The sequence below is a fragment of the Bombyx mandarina genome, chromosome 03 (genome assembly GCF_030267445.1).
Source record: "Bombyx mandarina strain Sakado chromosome 03, ASM3026744v2".
Classification (NCBI taxonomy): Eukaryota; Metazoa; Arthropoda; class Insecta; order Lepidoptera; family Bombycidae; genus Bombyx; species Bombyx mandarina.
The window spans coordinates 12130784-12149143 of record NC_143210.1 but is presented as its reverse complement, the minus strand read 5'-3'; the positions used below and the strand labels follow the sequence as shown (position 1 = coordinate 12149143).

At 35.5% G+C, this 18360-nt stretch overlaps 3 protein-coding genes across 4 annotated transcripts in view; 2 read left to right on the top strand and 1 right to left on the bottom strand.

The window, feature by feature from the left end:
• The window catches only part of LOC149503315 (uncharacterized), a 238845-nt gene that overhangs the window by 89638 nt on the left and 130847 nt on the right, over positions 1–18360 (top strand). The window lies entirely within an intron of this gene.
• LOC114242312 (mitochondrial coenzyme A diphosphatase NUDT8) lies at positions 101–2546 on the top strand. Its single transcript, XM_028173424.2, is given in 2 exon segments — positions 101–566; positions 569–2546. Coding segments are annotated over 2 exon segments (642 nt in total). The 5' UTR covers positions 101–325; the 3' UTR covers positions 970–2546.
• Clic (chloride intracellular channel protein 5) overlaps positions 1195–18360 on the bottom strand; it is a 51149-nt gene continuing 33983 nt past the window's right edge. Inside the window, exons 2-8 of one of the 2 annotated variants that reach the window (XM_028173422.2) lie at positions 11251–11352; positions 8244–8408; positions 6894–7033; positions 5452–5554; positions 4242–4352; positions 3588–3653; positions 1195–2744 (exon numbers count right to left, since the gene is read on the bottom strand). In XM_028173422.2, the coding sequence (XP_028029223.1) occupies positions 2652–2744; positions 3588–3653; positions 4242–4352; positions 5452–5554; positions 6894–7033; positions 8244–8408; positions 11251–11352 (780 nt within the window). In that variant the 3' untranslated portion in view covers positions 1195–2651. The remainder of the gene's footprint in view (positions 2745–3587; positions 3654–4241; positions 4353–5451; positions 5555–6893; positions 7034–8243; positions 8409–11250; positions 11353–18360) is intronic. The other variant, XM_028173423.2, reaches the window with a different exon arrangement.

Genomic DNA, 18360 nt, shown 5'->3' with positions numbered 1-18360 from the left:
GAAATGGTGGTCATTTACTAGGATTAATTGCGAAATCCTAAGCTGTTGCGATCATAGATTATACCATGATTATACACTATACACATAAGTTGACAAGAAGTGTCAACACTGTCAACATAATTTTTATTTTTAGAGTTTTTAGAATGTTAACAATAATATTCACTAAATAAAATTATGAATCCGAATTATTTAATAGTAGAAACAATTTTAAATATTTAAAATAATTACAAATCCATCTCTTAATCGTTAAACAATTTCCAGCTTGAAAGATTTAAAAAATTAAATAAAATTAAATACTTACAGTACATGTAACCTTTTGAATGAAATGTGTGCTAAGTCTCCGTTTAGTGTCAACAGCATATTTTGTCTCACGTCCCGAGAACGATGTTTGATGAACCTAAAAAAGGCTAAGGTTCCAAAGTTCGGAAGTACACCAACAGCTACGGCTGCGGTTTTAGTGCCTTTGTGTCGTGTTGCCGAAGTTCCTTCTCTATTATATACAGTAAGGTCTTCAAATTTACGAACGAACAGCGGTCAAATATCTTTTCCGGGTGGAAAAACTGATAAAATGAAACTCCCATTGAAACAGCACTTAGGGAGACTGATGAAGAGATTGGGCTTTCTGCTAAAGAAATAGACGTCTGGGGTCATGGTCCTGCAGTACCTGGGCGTAATAACAAAATAATGATCACCCCAGTAATTGGTACTATATTAAATTTTAAACCAGAATCATTGAATATCAATGTGAAAGAAGTAGCAGAAGTTTTTACAGTCCCAATTGAGATGTTATGTGACACAAAGAACCAACATTATACACAATTCAAAAATGGTTTCATATTACCAGTATTCTTGGCAGGAGGCTACAAAATATGGGGTATTACTGCTTACTTGACTCACATGTTTTTAAGTTCATTAATGACCAAAGATGTTTACAGAAATGAGTGGATGAAAAAAAAGATTAAATTATAAATGGTAGCATTCTATAATATATATGTATTCCTATAAATAATGCTGTTTAATTTTGTCTAAAATCTTTATTATTCCAAAAGCTACAGTATGTGTATAAAGTCATAGCAAAATGCTCAACACTACTTAAGGCACATTAAGCTTTTTTTGACAAAATTTGGCAATTGATCACAAAAATAAAGAAAACACTGCAAAAATCCAAAGAAAAAATAAAACAAAACAAAAAAGTTATATTTTATCCAGGTTTATTCCTTAACACTTACATTTAATCTAGCATTAATATTTTATACATTGTCCAATAGACATGCTGATTGTCTCTCGCCATTGTCTCAAATGAGTGTATTATATAAAGTTAGTTTTGTTTCTGTAACTCTTTCTAACACAATTTTTGCAAAACTTCAAGACTATTGTAAACTATGAATGCAAAAACAGTCAGTTCTGCATATGTATTGAAATTTGTAAAATGATTAAATCATATTTTGAGTAGAGCATTATGTTAGGTGGTCCAACTTAAAGCCTCACATTCTTACAACCTACATTAGGGCCCATAAATAATAAATTAACAAAATAATCTGAAAGAAAAGCACTTATTTTATTTACTACCCAGATAAGCAACAGGCGGGCAAGAGCAATTTTAGGACAATCCAAGTTGGCAGAGGTATTAAATACAAATGGCGGTAAAGTCATAAACTTAAGTATATTGATAATTATCAAATGAATACTGTAAACCAATCTTACATACTATTTAAAATATAATAATCATCTATTCGTTGTTTGGATGACTGCATCTGATTTTTTTTCGTCAATGTTTAATTTTTTTAGTTATGTCAAATCTAAGAGAAGCTCTTTTGGCGATTATTTTTACGTTCAGCACCTCTGCCGAAATTTGATATTATATGAAAAAAAAAACAGTTTCTCAATGGCCACAGTCACCTCTCAGTCAGCAATCGACCAAGTCATCATATTGCAACTTTTTTGAAGAGAGGCATCATCATTACGGTAATATTTGAAAAAATAAAACTTATAAAATAATCAAAATAAAATAAATTCTTTTCAGGACATTTCCCCATGCACCCAATTTACACATACAATCTTTTAGATTTTAACTTTACCATATAAAAAAATCGTACAATTACTGTCAGCTTGGTGCAAAGGACTGATCGATTGGGGTTGATAAGTTGATTTGTTTGACACAGTATCCATACATGTCCAAGATTGAATGTAGCAAAATTTACCAACCTGTGAATTGAATGTTAACATGTAAGTACTCAGCCATAAATGAGAGCGAGTTTTGCTGTATTTTACTATGTAATCGAGTCTAGTGACTATTACATTATATATCATAGTTACTTATATGAAACAAATTCACAGACATTAAATCAGATTTTAGACCAATAGAATTGAAATGTTTTAATTATATGTTAGAACCTGTGATTCGTGGCTGATTTATTATTCAAAACGTAGCATCGCGAAAATTCTAAAACCATGTACCTTCAATAATTTCACATAAATTGTTTTTGTTTTATTAAGATTTTAGATAAATTTCGGTGTTGTCACATTGAGAAAAAAAAAAAAAACAATAGTATAAACTTCTTAATTTTACGTGGTTTAAGTATAAAACCGATATATTAATATGTATTGTATTGTATTGTACCAAGGTTATAGGTGTTTACTCTATTGTACCATTACTCTGCGTTATTCAGTTCATTGACGTCGATGGGGATTGAGGTCGTGAACGTCGGTGTTTCAAGTTCTTCATGTTTCTTCATTTTCAATGCCTATAGATTAAAAAAAAAACATTTTAAATTTAATTCAGAAAACATAAAAGAGAGCATTCAATATATTTTGTTACAGAAAATAAATTACACCATCTCAGGGAAATTAAAAGTGAAGTTTATATTTGACTTTCATAACAGATTTATCGGAATGAATAACCATACAAAATGAAATCACACAGAAAACCCACATAGAATGAATATACCAAAACCAAATATTAGTTGAAAGTAAATGTTATATACGTTCACTCGAATTAGAAGTGTAAACCACAAGCTTGACAGTGAGATTCAATTAAAATATAATTTAATTAAATATAGAATTTATTAATTAAAATAAATTAACAAAGCATCTGCGAGAATAGTATTGTGAAAGTTTTTTGAGTCTGAAACTATTTCGATCAATCCAGAATTTAAAAAAATAATAATGAATATTTAAAACCATATAAATAGCAACTGTTTTTGGCAAAGAAATTTAAACAAAATTTGAAAAGGCATAGCCGATTGATTAAAAAAATCTTAATTGATATCAACAATGCGATGAATAAAAAAAAATAAGCATGTTTTTCTTTACGTTTGCCTAATAAAGTTATGTTTACATGGAAATTATAAAACTTCATCATAATTCAATTAATGAGCCCTATGAGAGTTATATTATTTAGTTCCATTGCTTAAACGATTCAAACAAAATTATTAACAACAACCCAAATTGCTGAAAGGTTTGCGTGTAATGAACTAGCATGGTTACATATTACTGCACATAATATGAGGCGCCCCCTAGCGTGATTACGTTACATTTGAGCCCGGTACATGCGCGAGTGACGTCACGGAGCCCGTACAACAACCTACCGATCCTTGGCTCTCATCATTTCTCTGTCGGGATAATGTTGGCGACACCAAACCTTTCGCCGATTGCTGCAGTCACACATACAACAGAGTCATAGAGAACCCAAAGTGTGGACACCAGAAAAGAAGAAATAAAGTATATATAATATACAGCCATTATGATTTGTAGATTATGGACAGCCAATGTTGCCATATTATAAAAAAATGAAAAAAAAAATCACCAAACTTAAATAATATGTAGCTGTTAGTTGTCTACTATCTACATGAACTTTATAGTTAATTAGTTCCCTTATGTACCTAAAATATTTATTTAAAAAAGACTAGCTGAATCAGGCACAATATGTTTTGAAAGTATAAATCAAAATAAATATACCTATAACATTTTACCTTGTTAAATTTTAATAAGTACCTCAGATTTTTTATCTTGTTTAATAATATTGTTTTAAAATTTTCATTTTATTTATTGCTTAGATGGGTGGACGAACTCACAGCTCACCTGGTGTTAAGTGGTTACTGGAGCCCATAGACATCTACAACGTAAATGCGCTACCCACCTTGAGATATAAGTTCTAAGTCTCAAGTATAATTACTTATGTCATTTAAGAGATAACCGATCAATACTTTGTATATTTTAAGGATCATTGTCCGTTGAAATACCTGCTGGAGTTTGTAGTGGTTGATGATGTCCTGGTCGGCGGGACAGCTCTGCGTGAACGCGTCGAGCTGATACATGTGGTACATGTAACGCCACAAAGCACGGAACGTCGTCTGCAACAATATATCACGATACTTATTACTGGTGGCAGGACCTCTTGTGAGTCCGCGCGGGTATGTACCACCACCCTGCCTATTTCTGCCGTGAAGCAGTAATGCGTTTCGGTTTGAAAGGTAGGGTAGCCCCGTTGTAACTATACTTGAGACCTTAGAACTTATATCTCAAGGTGGGTGGCGCGTTAACACCAGGTGGGCTGTCAGCTCGTCCACCCATCTAAGCAATAAAAAAAAAAACATCGCTTCAATCAGAATTCTTGAAAGCTGCTCAAAATTTATTACAACTGGTCGCCTTATCATTTTTTTTTCATAATCCAAAAGTTTCAATCCTGTAAACTAACAACTTTATATATACTAATGGTCGCTTAGTGGTCGAAATTCGACTATAACTAATTGAAATTATAAGTTTGAACTTTATTAAGGATTTATCGTCAAAGACCATAGACCAAAGACCATTATAAATTTGAATTAAATATAGTGTAAGAAAAAATGATTTTATTTATTTATTTTATTATATTTTGTACTCACAGCTGTTAGAAGAAACACGACAATAAGGATACAGAGTACAAGGGAACTACTTATTTTATTGTGCTGCCACTTTTATTGTAAAAAAGCGTGGAGTGCTTTTCAGGTTATTATCAAAATAATCCTTCTACTCATATCGCTTCATAAAATATTTAAAAATACTGATACCATGCACCCCACGCTTTTTTTTTACAATAAAATCATATTTTCTTACACTATTTTTAATTCAAATTTAAGTCATCAACCGTTTCACTGGCCCAACCTGAATAGAAAACCCCACATATATATCGACGCTTGAAAGGCAAACGTGACTAAGCGACAATGCGTGAACTTTACAGTAGACTAATTTAAAGTCGAAATACCTTAAAAAAAAACTATTTTAACGAATCCAGCTGTAGTAGAATCTAGCTAGTAGCTGTAGGATTGAAATGATTTTAATAGACCTAGAAATATTTTTTTTTTGCGCATCGAATATGGTTATTGCCTATCATTTATGTACAAAGCAGTTATTGTCGCTTAGTCACGTTTGCCTTTCAAGCGTCGAGCGTGTTATGAGATATACAGAACTGACCGGTATTTCGAAGTCCACGAAGTACTTCCCGGCGACGCGGATGTGCTGCAACCTCGGCATCAGCTCGCAGTCGAAACAGCACATAGTGTCGCCCGTTAGGAACCTAGAATTTTAATACAAAAAACGTTTCATTGATAATATCAATAAATGTTGATCGAAAAACGTAATTTTTTGCCTGTTAGATCAGTGTGCTTAGTGCGAGTTTTTTAACGTTTCTCGATAGCGTAAAAGTTAACCCAATTTTGTATGCAGTTGGAACAGCGCCCCTAGCGGCAAACGTACGCAAACGATCTCATTCCATACAAATATAAGCTAACTTTTACGCTATCGAGAACGTTAAAAAACTCGCACTAAGAACACGGTCTGTTGTTATCAGACTGTCTGTAATTCTTATATACAAGGTGTATCAAAAAGGCCTCCGAAAATAAAGCTTACTACTTAACTCTATTATTATTCACACACCGCGATAATGGAATAATAACTTTTTTATTTATTTTGGTGGACGAACTCACAGCCCGCCTGGTGTTAAGTGGTTACATGAGGTCCTACCATCAGTAATTACGCAAATTATAATTTTGGAAGTTTGATTTATATTACACGATGTTATTCCTTCACCGTGGAAGCCGATCGTGAACATTTGTTAAGTACGTATTTCATTAGAAAAATTGGTACCCGCCAGCGGGATTCGAACATCGGTGCATCGCTAGATACGAATGCACCGGACGTCTTATCCTTTAGGCCACGACGACTTCAAAACCTCTCTTCTCTACTCCAATATATCGAACAAGGGTCTATTTTACTGTTCGTTTTCAACTGTTGTGTTAGAACAGCGGTCGGAGAATTTTTTTAATTATTACCCCAAAATATTTTTGTGTAAGTTGATATTACCCATGGCGAAGCGTCATCACGGATCCTCCTGATCCATTAACGGTGCTTTTAGGCAATACAAGCACCGGTCACCGTCCTCGTCGAACCCGTCGCTTGCGACGAAGGGCCCGACGAGCGAATTAACCCACAGACACAGCCCACTGAGTTTCTCGCCGGATCTTCTCAGTGGGTCGCGCTTCCGATCCGGTGGTAGATTCTGCGAAGCACTGCTCTTGCTAGAGCGGTGTTTAGCAATTCTCCGGTTTGAGCCCCGTGAGCTCACCTACACAAGCTAGGGCAAGCTGAAATAGCCTCTCAAGGCTATCAGCATAGGTAGGAAAAAAAAAAAAAAAAACGAAATCGCTTCTTTTTAGTATCTTTCATATTATAGCCCCCATGATAATTTTGTAAAGAAAACAATAACTAAAAATTTTACGATTCTAAAGAAGTTTCACTTCAATATATATACTTTTTACTCACAAAAGTTTTATTTTACCCCCCCAAAATTTCATTTTACCCATTTGGGGTTATTCACCCCGGTTCCCCGACCGCTGTGTTAGAAGAACACAAGTTACCTGGTCTCCCTGCGTTCTAGAAGTCCATCGATGCGTCCGAGATGAGCTCGTAACGCCGCTGATTTCTGTTCATCTTTGCGAACCAGCACCAGCTTCAGTTTTGAATACAGGTTCTCGATTAGAGACGCGACCTCCTTGTCCTGAATAAAAAAAAAAACATTATTCGTTTCACATCATTGTCTACCATTTTTAAAAGCGTGAAGAAATATCATAGAAAAAAAAAACTCGTAAATCACATTACAGATTATATTGGTGTAGTTGTAACAAAAAAATACTAAGAGTTTTTTAATCAAATAAAATAAAAAAGATCAATCAATGCCTATTATATTTTAGAACGATTTATAAAAAAAAATGTATTGCTTAGATGGGTGGACGAACTCACAGACCACCTGATATTAAATGGTGGAGCCTATACACATCTACAACGTAAATGGGCCACCCACCTTGAGATATTTCTCAATTCTTGAGGTCTTTCAAACCGAAACGCATTACTGCTTCACGGCAAAAATACGCGAGGTGGTGGTATTTACCCATGCGGACTCACAAGAGACACTACCATTTTTACCACCATTATTACTGGTGGTAAAAATGGTTTGAAGGGCGGGGCAACCGTTGTAACTATACTGAGACCTTAGAACTTATATTTCAAGGTGGGTGGCGTATTTACGTTGTAGATGTCTATGGGCTCCAGTAACCACTTAATACTAGGTGGGCTGTGAGCTAGTCCACCCATCTAAGCAATAAAAACATTTAAAAAAACAGTAAATAAGGTACGTTATGTAACCCAATCGCATCGGGAACAAACAAAACCAGAATTGGCGATCTATATCATCACTACATAGTATAAAACAAAGTCTCTTTCTCTGTCCCTATATCCCTATGTATGCTTAAATCTTTAAAAGTACACAACGGATTTTGATGCAGTTTTTTTTAATAGATAGAGTGATTGAAGAGGAAGGTATATGTATAATAACATCTATTAAATAGTGGAGAAAACTATATATATAAAAATGAATTGCTGTTCGTTAGTCTCGCTAAAACTCGAGAACGGCTGGACCGATTTGGCTAATTTTGGTCTTAAATTATTTGTGGAAGTTCAGAGAAGGGTTAAAAGGTAAATAAATATGAAAATGCTGGAAATAAATAAAAATAATCATATATTTTTTTCTTTGATGTGTCGTCCCCCGTCGGACGGATTCCTTTTGTTTGTTTTAAGTTTATTTTATACAAAAGCTTAGGCCTTTTATTTATCGATTGAGGCGCTACGAAGTCTGCCGGGTCAGCTAGTCAATAATAAATTACAGTTTCCGAAGCGAAGCGAGGGCTGGTCGCTAGTAGTCTATAGAGTACCTGCACGAATAGGTTGTGTCCCCCTGGCACGGACTTCATGATGTGACGTTCGATCTTTTCGTTCTCAAGTATCGCCAGCCCATTGTCGATCAGTATGGGCGGGTGGGTCGCTTCGAAGTTGGTGCGGAAATCTGGGGGCGGCTTCTGCATGTCCACTGTTGTCACCTATAATCCAAACGGAATTACGTTTTCGTATGTAAACAAGCTTAAGAAAAGATAAAAAAAAAATAGCATTTAATGCATTTAATGCTAATTTTTTTTGAATTTTTTATAGTTGACGACAGTTTGTTTATTTGTAAGTATATACTATATACATAATTTTATGACAAGGCGGTTTCAGCCACTATTAAATTACAAGTATGTATCTATTAAAATATGTCAAAAGTTAGAAAGAGAGAATATACTTTATTGCACACCAAAACACCAAAACTTATTAAAGAAAATATATACATACAATAAATAGATATATACCGTTTTCATACTATACTATGAAATAACTATATGATTTATATGCCAATATACACACTTACATACACATGATAAATATAAATACGTTTTTTTTTTATTGCTTAGATGGATGGATGAGCTCACAACCCACCTGGTGTTAAGTGGTTACTGGAGCCCATAGACATCTACAACATAAATGCGCCACCCGTCTTGAGATATAAGTTACATAAATAGTGCATTTAAACACTATAGTTAAATAAAAAAGTTAATCTCTTCTCCAAACACCACAACTCCGTTCCAGGCTTTCAATATTTACTTTACTACCAAAAATGTTTGTGGACACGTATACTTTCACATGCGACCTACGAAGCCTCACTTCAATCAAGTGCCGGCTATCGTGATGGACCCGTCATATGCCGTTACTGTCCCACTTCGTATCCAATGAGCATGGCCAGAGATATGTACGTGATTATGACAATTCTAAGGGCATCTCAATATTTAGATACACAAATTAACGGATTAAACTATAGGCGATCTTTGAAAATTAAAAGCACATATTTATTTTTCGGTAAATTATCTTAACATTTTTAATGTGGATGATTGTAACATCGATGTTATTATTCGTATTATTTACAGAATAAGTGAAAATTGGAAACAGAAGCAAGGGCGGATCCAGCTTTGGCGCCAAGAGGGGGTCACATAGTCGTGGGCAAGTTAAGAACATATAATTTAATTTTGATAACAATAGATAATAAATACATCATGATGTTCTTCAATTAGTCCAAGTTAGTTCAAGTCCTGGAACTAGCTCAGGGGGGGGGGGGTCATGACCCCCCCCTGGATCCGCCGTTGAACAGAAGCCAAAAGGAAAATAGGTGACAAAAATAATAATAAAGAAACGCAACGATGGTTTTACGCTAATCTCTTGGGAAACTTGCAATTGTGTAACTTCAAAACGCACTGTTGTTTCTAAAACTGTTTTGACTTTAAACAACTAGATATGAAATATTTATTACAAATACATTTTATGTTAATAGATCTACGCCTGTGTGTACTGGTTTAATTATCATTATATTTTTTAATAAGCTAGAGGTCCCGCAGTAGTCGAAATTCGACTATAATCAATTGGAATTGTAAGTTTGTACACTACTGTGATTGTCTATACTAATATTATCTATACTAATATTATAAAGAGGAAAGATTTGTTTGTTTGTTTGTTTCGAATAGGCTCCGAAACTACTGGACCGATTTGAAAAATTCTTTTTCCATTAGAAGCCGACATTGTCCCTGATGAACATAGGCTACTTTTTTTTTTTTTTTTGTTTGTTTCATGTGTGTGTAATGTTTCCGAAGCGAAGCGAGGGCGGGTCGCTAGTATTTTATACTTCTATAATCACAAATTTCGCCAAGACTACACTATAAAAAATATTAACAAAGATAAACAATATTTAATCTATTTTCAATTCGACCACAGACGTCAAGAACAAAAGTTTGACAATAAATAGTATGCATGCGTGTGTGCGTCAAATACATGGAATGTAGTGTGTGTAATGTTTTCTTTATTGATTTAATGTATCTTTTATGCATTATTTAAAAAAATATTAGCATTGTGCACTTCTTCTCTATATTCTCTATAAGTGTGGAAAATTTCATACTTCTCCGTCAGCGCAATTTTCGTAAAAAGGGATACAAAGTTTTTGCTTCACCTATTAATATAATAATATAGATTCACCTATTCGTTTGAGTTTTAAAACGTACATCAGTGGTGATAATTCTAGAATTTTCTTTCTTTTCGTTTACTATGTTTTGTAGTGTAGACTAGTGATTCTCAACCACTGTGCCGCGGCACTTTTGTGTGCCGCCAAATTTCAAAAGTGTGCCGCCAAATTTTGAAATCGTTAAATATGTGCCGCAACAAAAAAAAGGTTCAGAATCACTGGTGTAGACCCTTAATTAGATGGGGTGCCATTATGACAATTAGGTACTTTGAAAAGTGTATTAAAGATGCGACTATCATTAAGACCCTTACTTCATAGGATCATTTCTATAGTAAGCTCTTATCGAAAATTTCACACTACGTGAATGATCGACTATCATTATTATTACGTGTGTTAAGGTTTCTTCGCTGAAAGACTAACAAACGATACTATTACACAAACATGCTTATGCGGAAACATGATTCCAGACGGTCAAGTTTGCCTCTATTATGCTAAAGTATCTATCTGACAATTTCCTTGACTTCATGACTTTAACAATAAATTTACATAGTTTATTTATGTTCCTTTTTTGCAAACGCGCCATTGATGCCTTAGCTGTTTGAAATTCATGTTGTATAAATAAAATACAGGCTTGTATAATGAATATTTGCGTTTATTCTTATTTTATTAATTTAAATTACAACTTGCCATGCACGGGGCTAAAAGGCTGAAACGGAAGAGAGGGTTGCCAAGCGCCAAACTTAAAATTAGCAACTTAAAACTTAGGTGTTACCATTACAATATTACAATATAATTCTAATGTTCATAATTTGATTGAACACATGTGATAAAGACGAAATTACCTTCAAACTGATTGTCTTGAGCTCAGCCAACAGATATAGGTCCATGAAGTATTCCTGACAGAACAGACAGGCGCCCTTTCGTCTTCCATCGATCGTCGATGCCTGGAAATAGTACAGAAAAATATTAGAAGATCATACATTCATGCGTCGATTATTAAACTTTGATTAGACCTTCCCTCTCAGATATTCTTAAGCATTATATACAATAGATAGAATATTTTACGGTAGATTGACAAATTATCAAATTCTATTTGCTTGATCTGCAATTTACAATTTACGTAAGTAAAATAACTAACAAAAACCCTTTTTAATAAGTTTTTTACTGGATTGGATATTTTAAAACTGAGTTGACTGGATAATATTTTCGCGTATTAGGTGTTGTTTTCAGTCAGAGATGCTAAGATTCTTTAACAGAGATCTGGATATCTTTCCCAGTGACATGTCGAGGATTAATTACTTATCAATATATGGTTTAGTATCTGGTAATTTGCAACATTATTATGTATATTTTTATTATAGAAGATTATTATAGAATTCTTATTATAGAAGTTATATTCTTATTATTATATCGATGATGATTGCATGGCTCAAAATATTAATACTAAAATTTTAGGTTATTGTTGCATTTTTTCCTGTTCAAATCATAAATTTGCAAATCTGCAATTAGGAAGTTAGCACGATATTGATTTGTTCATAATGTAAAGAAATAGTTTGCATTCTTCTTGCTGTCTTAAACGCAACCGCTGTCTAAGCCATCAATAATAACAGGTGGGGAATCCTGGTCTATTATCAATTCAAAATCGAAAAATCAAGGATGCCAGAGTACTAATGTCCCTAGCAAGAGAACGAATACTATCATTAGCAGATCATCGTAGCTGGGTCGCATACCAATTTCGTTTGATAATAATAGCCCGGCAGACTATGTAAGATCCGCAGTTTTAACATAGATCTACATATAAATACTATCAAAATAAAGTACCCAGTATTTTCTCAGTGTTAATGTAAACCTATGGTTTTGAATATTCATAAGTTCTATTGTTATATGGTAGTCTCAAGCGTGTCCGATGTTGCGACAACTCTCATTTTCCTAACAAGGACGTATGCTTTGCCAATTCTAATATATTTCTCAGCCTAAGATAAAACCAAATAAGGACTATGATTGAAACCGTGTAGGTACGTGTGAACACGAAATTATTTTTTTAGTTTGTTTGTTTTATGCCTCCATGTATTGATTGAAACTTTGTACTTTGATCAGTATTTTTTTTAGATTGCTGAAATTTTACGATAAGCGTAGCGCGAATGATTCCAATAATCTTCACACAGCTTTCACCTAATTTAGCGAGAGTTATAATGAAGTGTGGCTGGGATAGATCAAGCGCATAAGGTTCGAGAATAGGTAATCATCTAAATTTGACTCAACATCTGAATGAATACCTACTAGTTAAGTTTTTAGTGTTATAAGTGCATTAACTAAGCCCGAATAGTTTTTTAAAGTGCGTTAACTATCCAAAACATTTCCTGAGCAAATTTTCTCAATTTACTTTCCTCTTGTTTCGTTTATGTGTTGGTTCGTTCGAAAGCTGTTCGTATGAGTCATTGGTTCAACAACTACGATGTGAGGTCAAAGGGCCTTTTTCCACATTGTGCAATACCGTTTCTGCTAGCTTTCTAACTCAAGCATCGTGACTAAAGAATTAAGATGCGTGACGTAGAGAAAATTACAAAAATTTCCATTGATATTAAACAAGGCTATTCCTTCAGTCGTTATTCAGGTTTTTATGTTTTTCCCGACCTACACTGGTAGCTTAAGAGGCTATTCCAGCTATGTCCGAACGGATAGGTGAGGTCAAGAGCTCAACCTGAGAGAATTTGCTAACACTAGCCCTAGCAAGAGCAATGTTTCGCAGAATCTACCACCGGATCGGAATCGCGATCCCCTGAGAAGATCCGGCGAGAAATTCTGTAGGCTGTGTCCAGGGTTTAGTTCGCTTGTCGAACACGAGGACGGTGACCGGTGCTTGAGGAACCTAAAGGCACAGAGAGTGTTTCCGGGGGATCCGACAAGACATGTTTTGAGTAAACATTGCTACCTACTTGCCGGAGGGTTTGGAACTTGTCATAGTCACATCACACGATACGAGTACACTGTTTAGTTTCTTACTCACTAATTTGGCATTGGACGTCTAAAAATAGCGAATACTTGATCCTTATGAAGAGAGCAAATTAATAAAATAATTAGATGTTGTGCTAGTACTATCACAAGTAATATTATAGCAAAAGTACTCTTTAAGTTTATAGGCAAATGTTTTAAGGACATTTTAAAGAAAAGCATGTGTTTTTAAGGTAATGATCATATCTTACGGAGGTCATCAACGTAGAAAGGGATGATAAATAAGATTTATCAGAAAATTCAGAAAAGCTGCTGGTAACAGAAAAGAAGGCGGAGAGGTAAAAATCTAATGTGATCTGATCGGACCAGATACGCTCTTCTCTCAACGCTTCAGTCTACGATGCCATCTACACAGCCGAAGATAGGCAGGGCTGGCGCAGGAAAATCCAGGAGAAAATCATTAAGCCGTCTTTGCGCTACTCATACCCAAAAAACAGATAATGCCCTGCGTATACAATATAATAATGCCTTCAGGGCGTTGTTGAGGCTTCCACCTTATTGTAGCGCATCAGGCATGTTCTACATACTGCTTAATGAGGCTGCCAGGGACGGAGTTGATAGATTTATTTAAATACTAAACATAGTTCTTAAGTTATTTGTAATACACACTATGAGACTTTGATGTCTTGAAATAAAAGTTTTCTATTTTTATTTTTTATTAAAGAAGGCCACGACCCTCAGCATTGAGGATCATCGACGCAAACAGGAGGATCAGAAAATAACAACAATCCTCCTAAACACGTACCGACTTCTTGTTTACAAACACGTAGGCCGTAGGTAGTATGTAAATCTAAGGCATACGCAACTAGCCTATGCTTCACGATACTGAATCTAAATAGCACGTTATAAGTATGGACGAATTCACGCGATAAACTATAAGCCTAGTGACAGCACACAAATGAAACGAGAACAGTGTGTTTCCATTTGCATGTCACGGTACAATAACTAATGTAGGGTGACAATAAAATCTTTAATATTGTATTAAACTTTTTTTTGGGTTGGAATTATCGCGGTTGTTCTAGAGACTGCTGCTTAGTCAGGACAGAAGAGCGAAGTCGCGGGCGAAATCAGTAGGAAAGGGAGAAGATCGATCGTGTTCTGAAACTACAAGGTATCCACTTTTGTATCATTGTACTTCTTTTATTTCTGTTGCAAAGTAATGATAATGAATTGTTATATCATTACCGTGTTCATCAGCCTAATTAATAGCTGAGCACCAAAAGAGCCACGAGTCCTTTGTTACATCGTTTCAAAAGCAAGAATCGAATGTACAATTTTGGTCTTCCTTAGTTCCAATTAGACCAGGAAGATTTAAGACTGTTTTCACAATACAAAACAAATGTTAGGAACCAGTGCTGTTTATTATATTATTATTGTTTTAATGAAAAAACATGCCGTGTTTCACACCACTGGGATAGAAAATTACATATATACTATTAATCTTATATTAGCGAAAAAGAATGGCAACAAAACATAGTTATTTATAGGGTAAATGGGTGAACCAGCTTGCGAGTCGCCAGCTGCTAGTCTAGGCCACACGACTAAAGCATATAAGTTATTACAATATAGTTTTATAGATAAATCTGATACCACATCATTCTCAGTAAGTAAAAGAAATATATTATTAAAATTTTTATTAATTACTAGCTGACCCGGCAGACTTCGTAGTCCCTCAATCGATAAATAAAATACCTAAACTTTTGTATAAAATAAACAAAAGGAATCGGTCCGACAGGGGACACATCAAAGGAAAAACAAAATTGTTATTTTTATTTAATTCCCAGCATTTTCATATTTTTTTACCTTTTAAACTTTCTCTGGGCTTCCACAAATAATTCAAGACCAAAATTAGCCAAATCGGTTCAGCCGTTCTCGAGTTTTAGCGAGACTAACAAACAGCAATTCATTTTTATATATAGATTTCAAAGCTTTAAAGAATCTTCTCTATTTAGGTTGAATTTTCTTAGTATAGCAGTATTATTACAAAGGTTTATTTGAGGTCCGCAACCAATTTCTCGTTTTTTTTTGTTGATCCAAATGCAACTATATTATGAAAAAAGCTCCAAAAGAATCATTCAAAGTATTGCCAATTAGTTACCACAATTTTTCCTATTTTTCTGGCAGAATTCGGATACCTTATGGGTTTGTCTTTTGTCACAAAGTAAGCCATTAATATGAGTGAAACTACTGATCAGTCAGCCCACGTGTCATCGAACTGAACAAATAATAATCGGACGGCGCAATATCTGGGGAATGAGGTGGGGTAGCTCTTCGCATTTGAAAGTTTCCAAGTAGGTTTTAACGCGTTTGGCTACGTGAGGCCGAGCGTTGTCGTACCGGAGAACACTCTACTATGTCTTTGGTCGTATTGTGGCCGCTTTTTTTTTATTGCTTTGATGGGTGGACGAGCTCACAGCCCACCTGGTGTTAAGTGGTTACCGGAGCCCATAGACATCTATAACGTAAATGCGCCACCCACCTTGAGATATAAGCTCTGAGACCTCAAGTATAGTTACAACGACTGCCCCGCCTTTCGAGCCGAAACGCATTGCTGCTTCACGGCAGAAATAGGCGGAGCGGTGGTACCTACCCGTGCGGACTCAAGACGTCCTACCACCAGTGCTCGGCTTAATCGCATTAATTGAGTTCAATACCGTTTCCCGGTGAAGGTCGTTCGGTTCCAACAGCTCATTAAAAATAACACGCCCATCTGATAGCTCAAGATCTACAGCAGGGATGCCAAACTTATTTTGTCCACTGCCCACTTTGACAATAAATTATTTTATAACGCCCACATTTTTTCGCCTGCTTGAAAACCACTATAGCGAGAGCTCAGTCGGTGTCTAAGAGTCCTAGATGAAATTACAAATCGCCTCTCAAACCTTTACACAACCCCTTGATTTTTTTTGGGTCTCTTACCGCCCCCCCCTTAAGGCCTGCAGCGCCGACAAGGGGGCGTTATCGCCGACTTTGGGAAAGGCTGATCTACAACATAGCTTTCGCATGATGTACAATTCGGCCGAGCCGACGACGTAGTAGCATAATCGAGCAGTCCTGAAGATTTTTCTAAGCCAAATTACCTAGTCTAAACTTTGTTCACAATATTTTAGATCTGTCAAAATCGATTCGCACTTATTGCTGCAGCCAACTATTGACAGACAGCTAGAGTTAAGTTGCGCATAAATTAAAAAAATCATGGTGTCATTAGCGGAACAAGTTAAGTGGAATAGAAACCAGATGAAGCGATGATGCGTGACATTGAGGTATCCACGGTATACGTACAAACACCATGAAACTCACCATGGAGGCATAATGTGGAATAAAATTTCTGCGTCGATTATTTTGATAATCGAATCTGCACTGCGTTTTACACAAGCATGAGCTACCACTACGCCAAACATTACTTAAGATTATAATTATAAATTATCTGTAAAATATACTTCGTAATTTGTAGCAAGTAACAGAAAAAAAGGATTGTTTAATTTTAGTTAATCACTACATAGTATAAAACAAAGTCGCTTTCTCTGTCCCTATGTATGCTTAAATCTTTAAAACTGCGCAACGGATTTTGATGCGGTTTTTTTTTAATGGATAGAGCGATTGAAGAGGAATGTTTATATGTATAATAACATCCATTAAATAGTGGAGAAATCAATAATAAATTACAGTTTCCGAAGCGAAGCGAGGGCGGGTCGCTAGTTATAAAATAAAAATAAAAATCGATCTAAAAATCAAGATCGATCGTTAAACTCATTTAATCGTAGAAAACGAAACACAACATAATTTTATAATCAAAATTCCTCGCTAAAAAATTTGTTAATCGATCGCATATTTGTGTAAATTTTGCAGAATTACTATTATTAATTAAGCACCTGTTTTCGTAAAACGCACACACATACGAAACCGGTTTATTTAAATACGACCTAAAATTAACTGTCTAAATGCTAATAAGATGCTCAGATTTGTCAGCTAAAATCACGTGATGTACACGCACAGTATGGAAAAACCGTAAAAACGCAGAATCAAAACATAATAGACACCAACGAAGCGAGACGAATGCATGCGAAGTTAGGATTCAAGGGTTCCAAACGAAATGTAAAGCGTAACTAGCATTCTACAATTGCAATTGAACACGACAGGATAAGAAGTCGTCGTGGCCTAAAGGATAAGACGCCCGGTGCATTCATATATAGCGATGCACCGGTGTTCGAATCCCGCAGGCGGGTACCAATTTTTCGAATGAAATACGTACTTAACAATTGTTCACGATTGACTTCCACGGTGAAGGAATAACATCGTGTAATAAAAATCAAACCCGCAAAATTATAATTTGCGTAATTACTGGTGGTAGGACCTCTTGTGAGTCCGCGCGGGTGTAGGTACCACCGCCCCGCCTATTTCTGCCGTGAAGCAGTAATGCGTTTCGGTTTGAAGGGTGGGGCAGCCGTTGTAACTATACTGAGACCTTAGAACTTATATCTCAAGGTGTGTGGCGCATTTACGTTGTAGACCACTTAACACCAGCTGGGCTGTGAGTTCGTCCACACATCTAGACAATAAAAATAAAAAAAAAGAAGCCCAGTCGAGTGCGATACAAAACCATCCGATCGTCACAAACAAACATCAGAGTCAACGACACCGGCCGAATACATACAAGAAACTTTCAGTTTCGTGAAAACGAAAGCGACACATACTAACATCTATACGTGTAACTGGTAGATGAAAACGCGTTTTATTCGCGGACGAGCGCAGGAAAAAAATAATAAATAATCCGATAATCCGTCACGGTCATGTTAACAGCATACGTGTCCAGAGAGCCAGCAATTTGTCAATTGACGCGGTTCGTTACCGCGTTCCGACTGCGTGTCTCACTTGAGGCTAACGAATGGAAGTAACAAAATGCACACATTACGAATTCGCGTGAAATCAAGCAGTCGAGA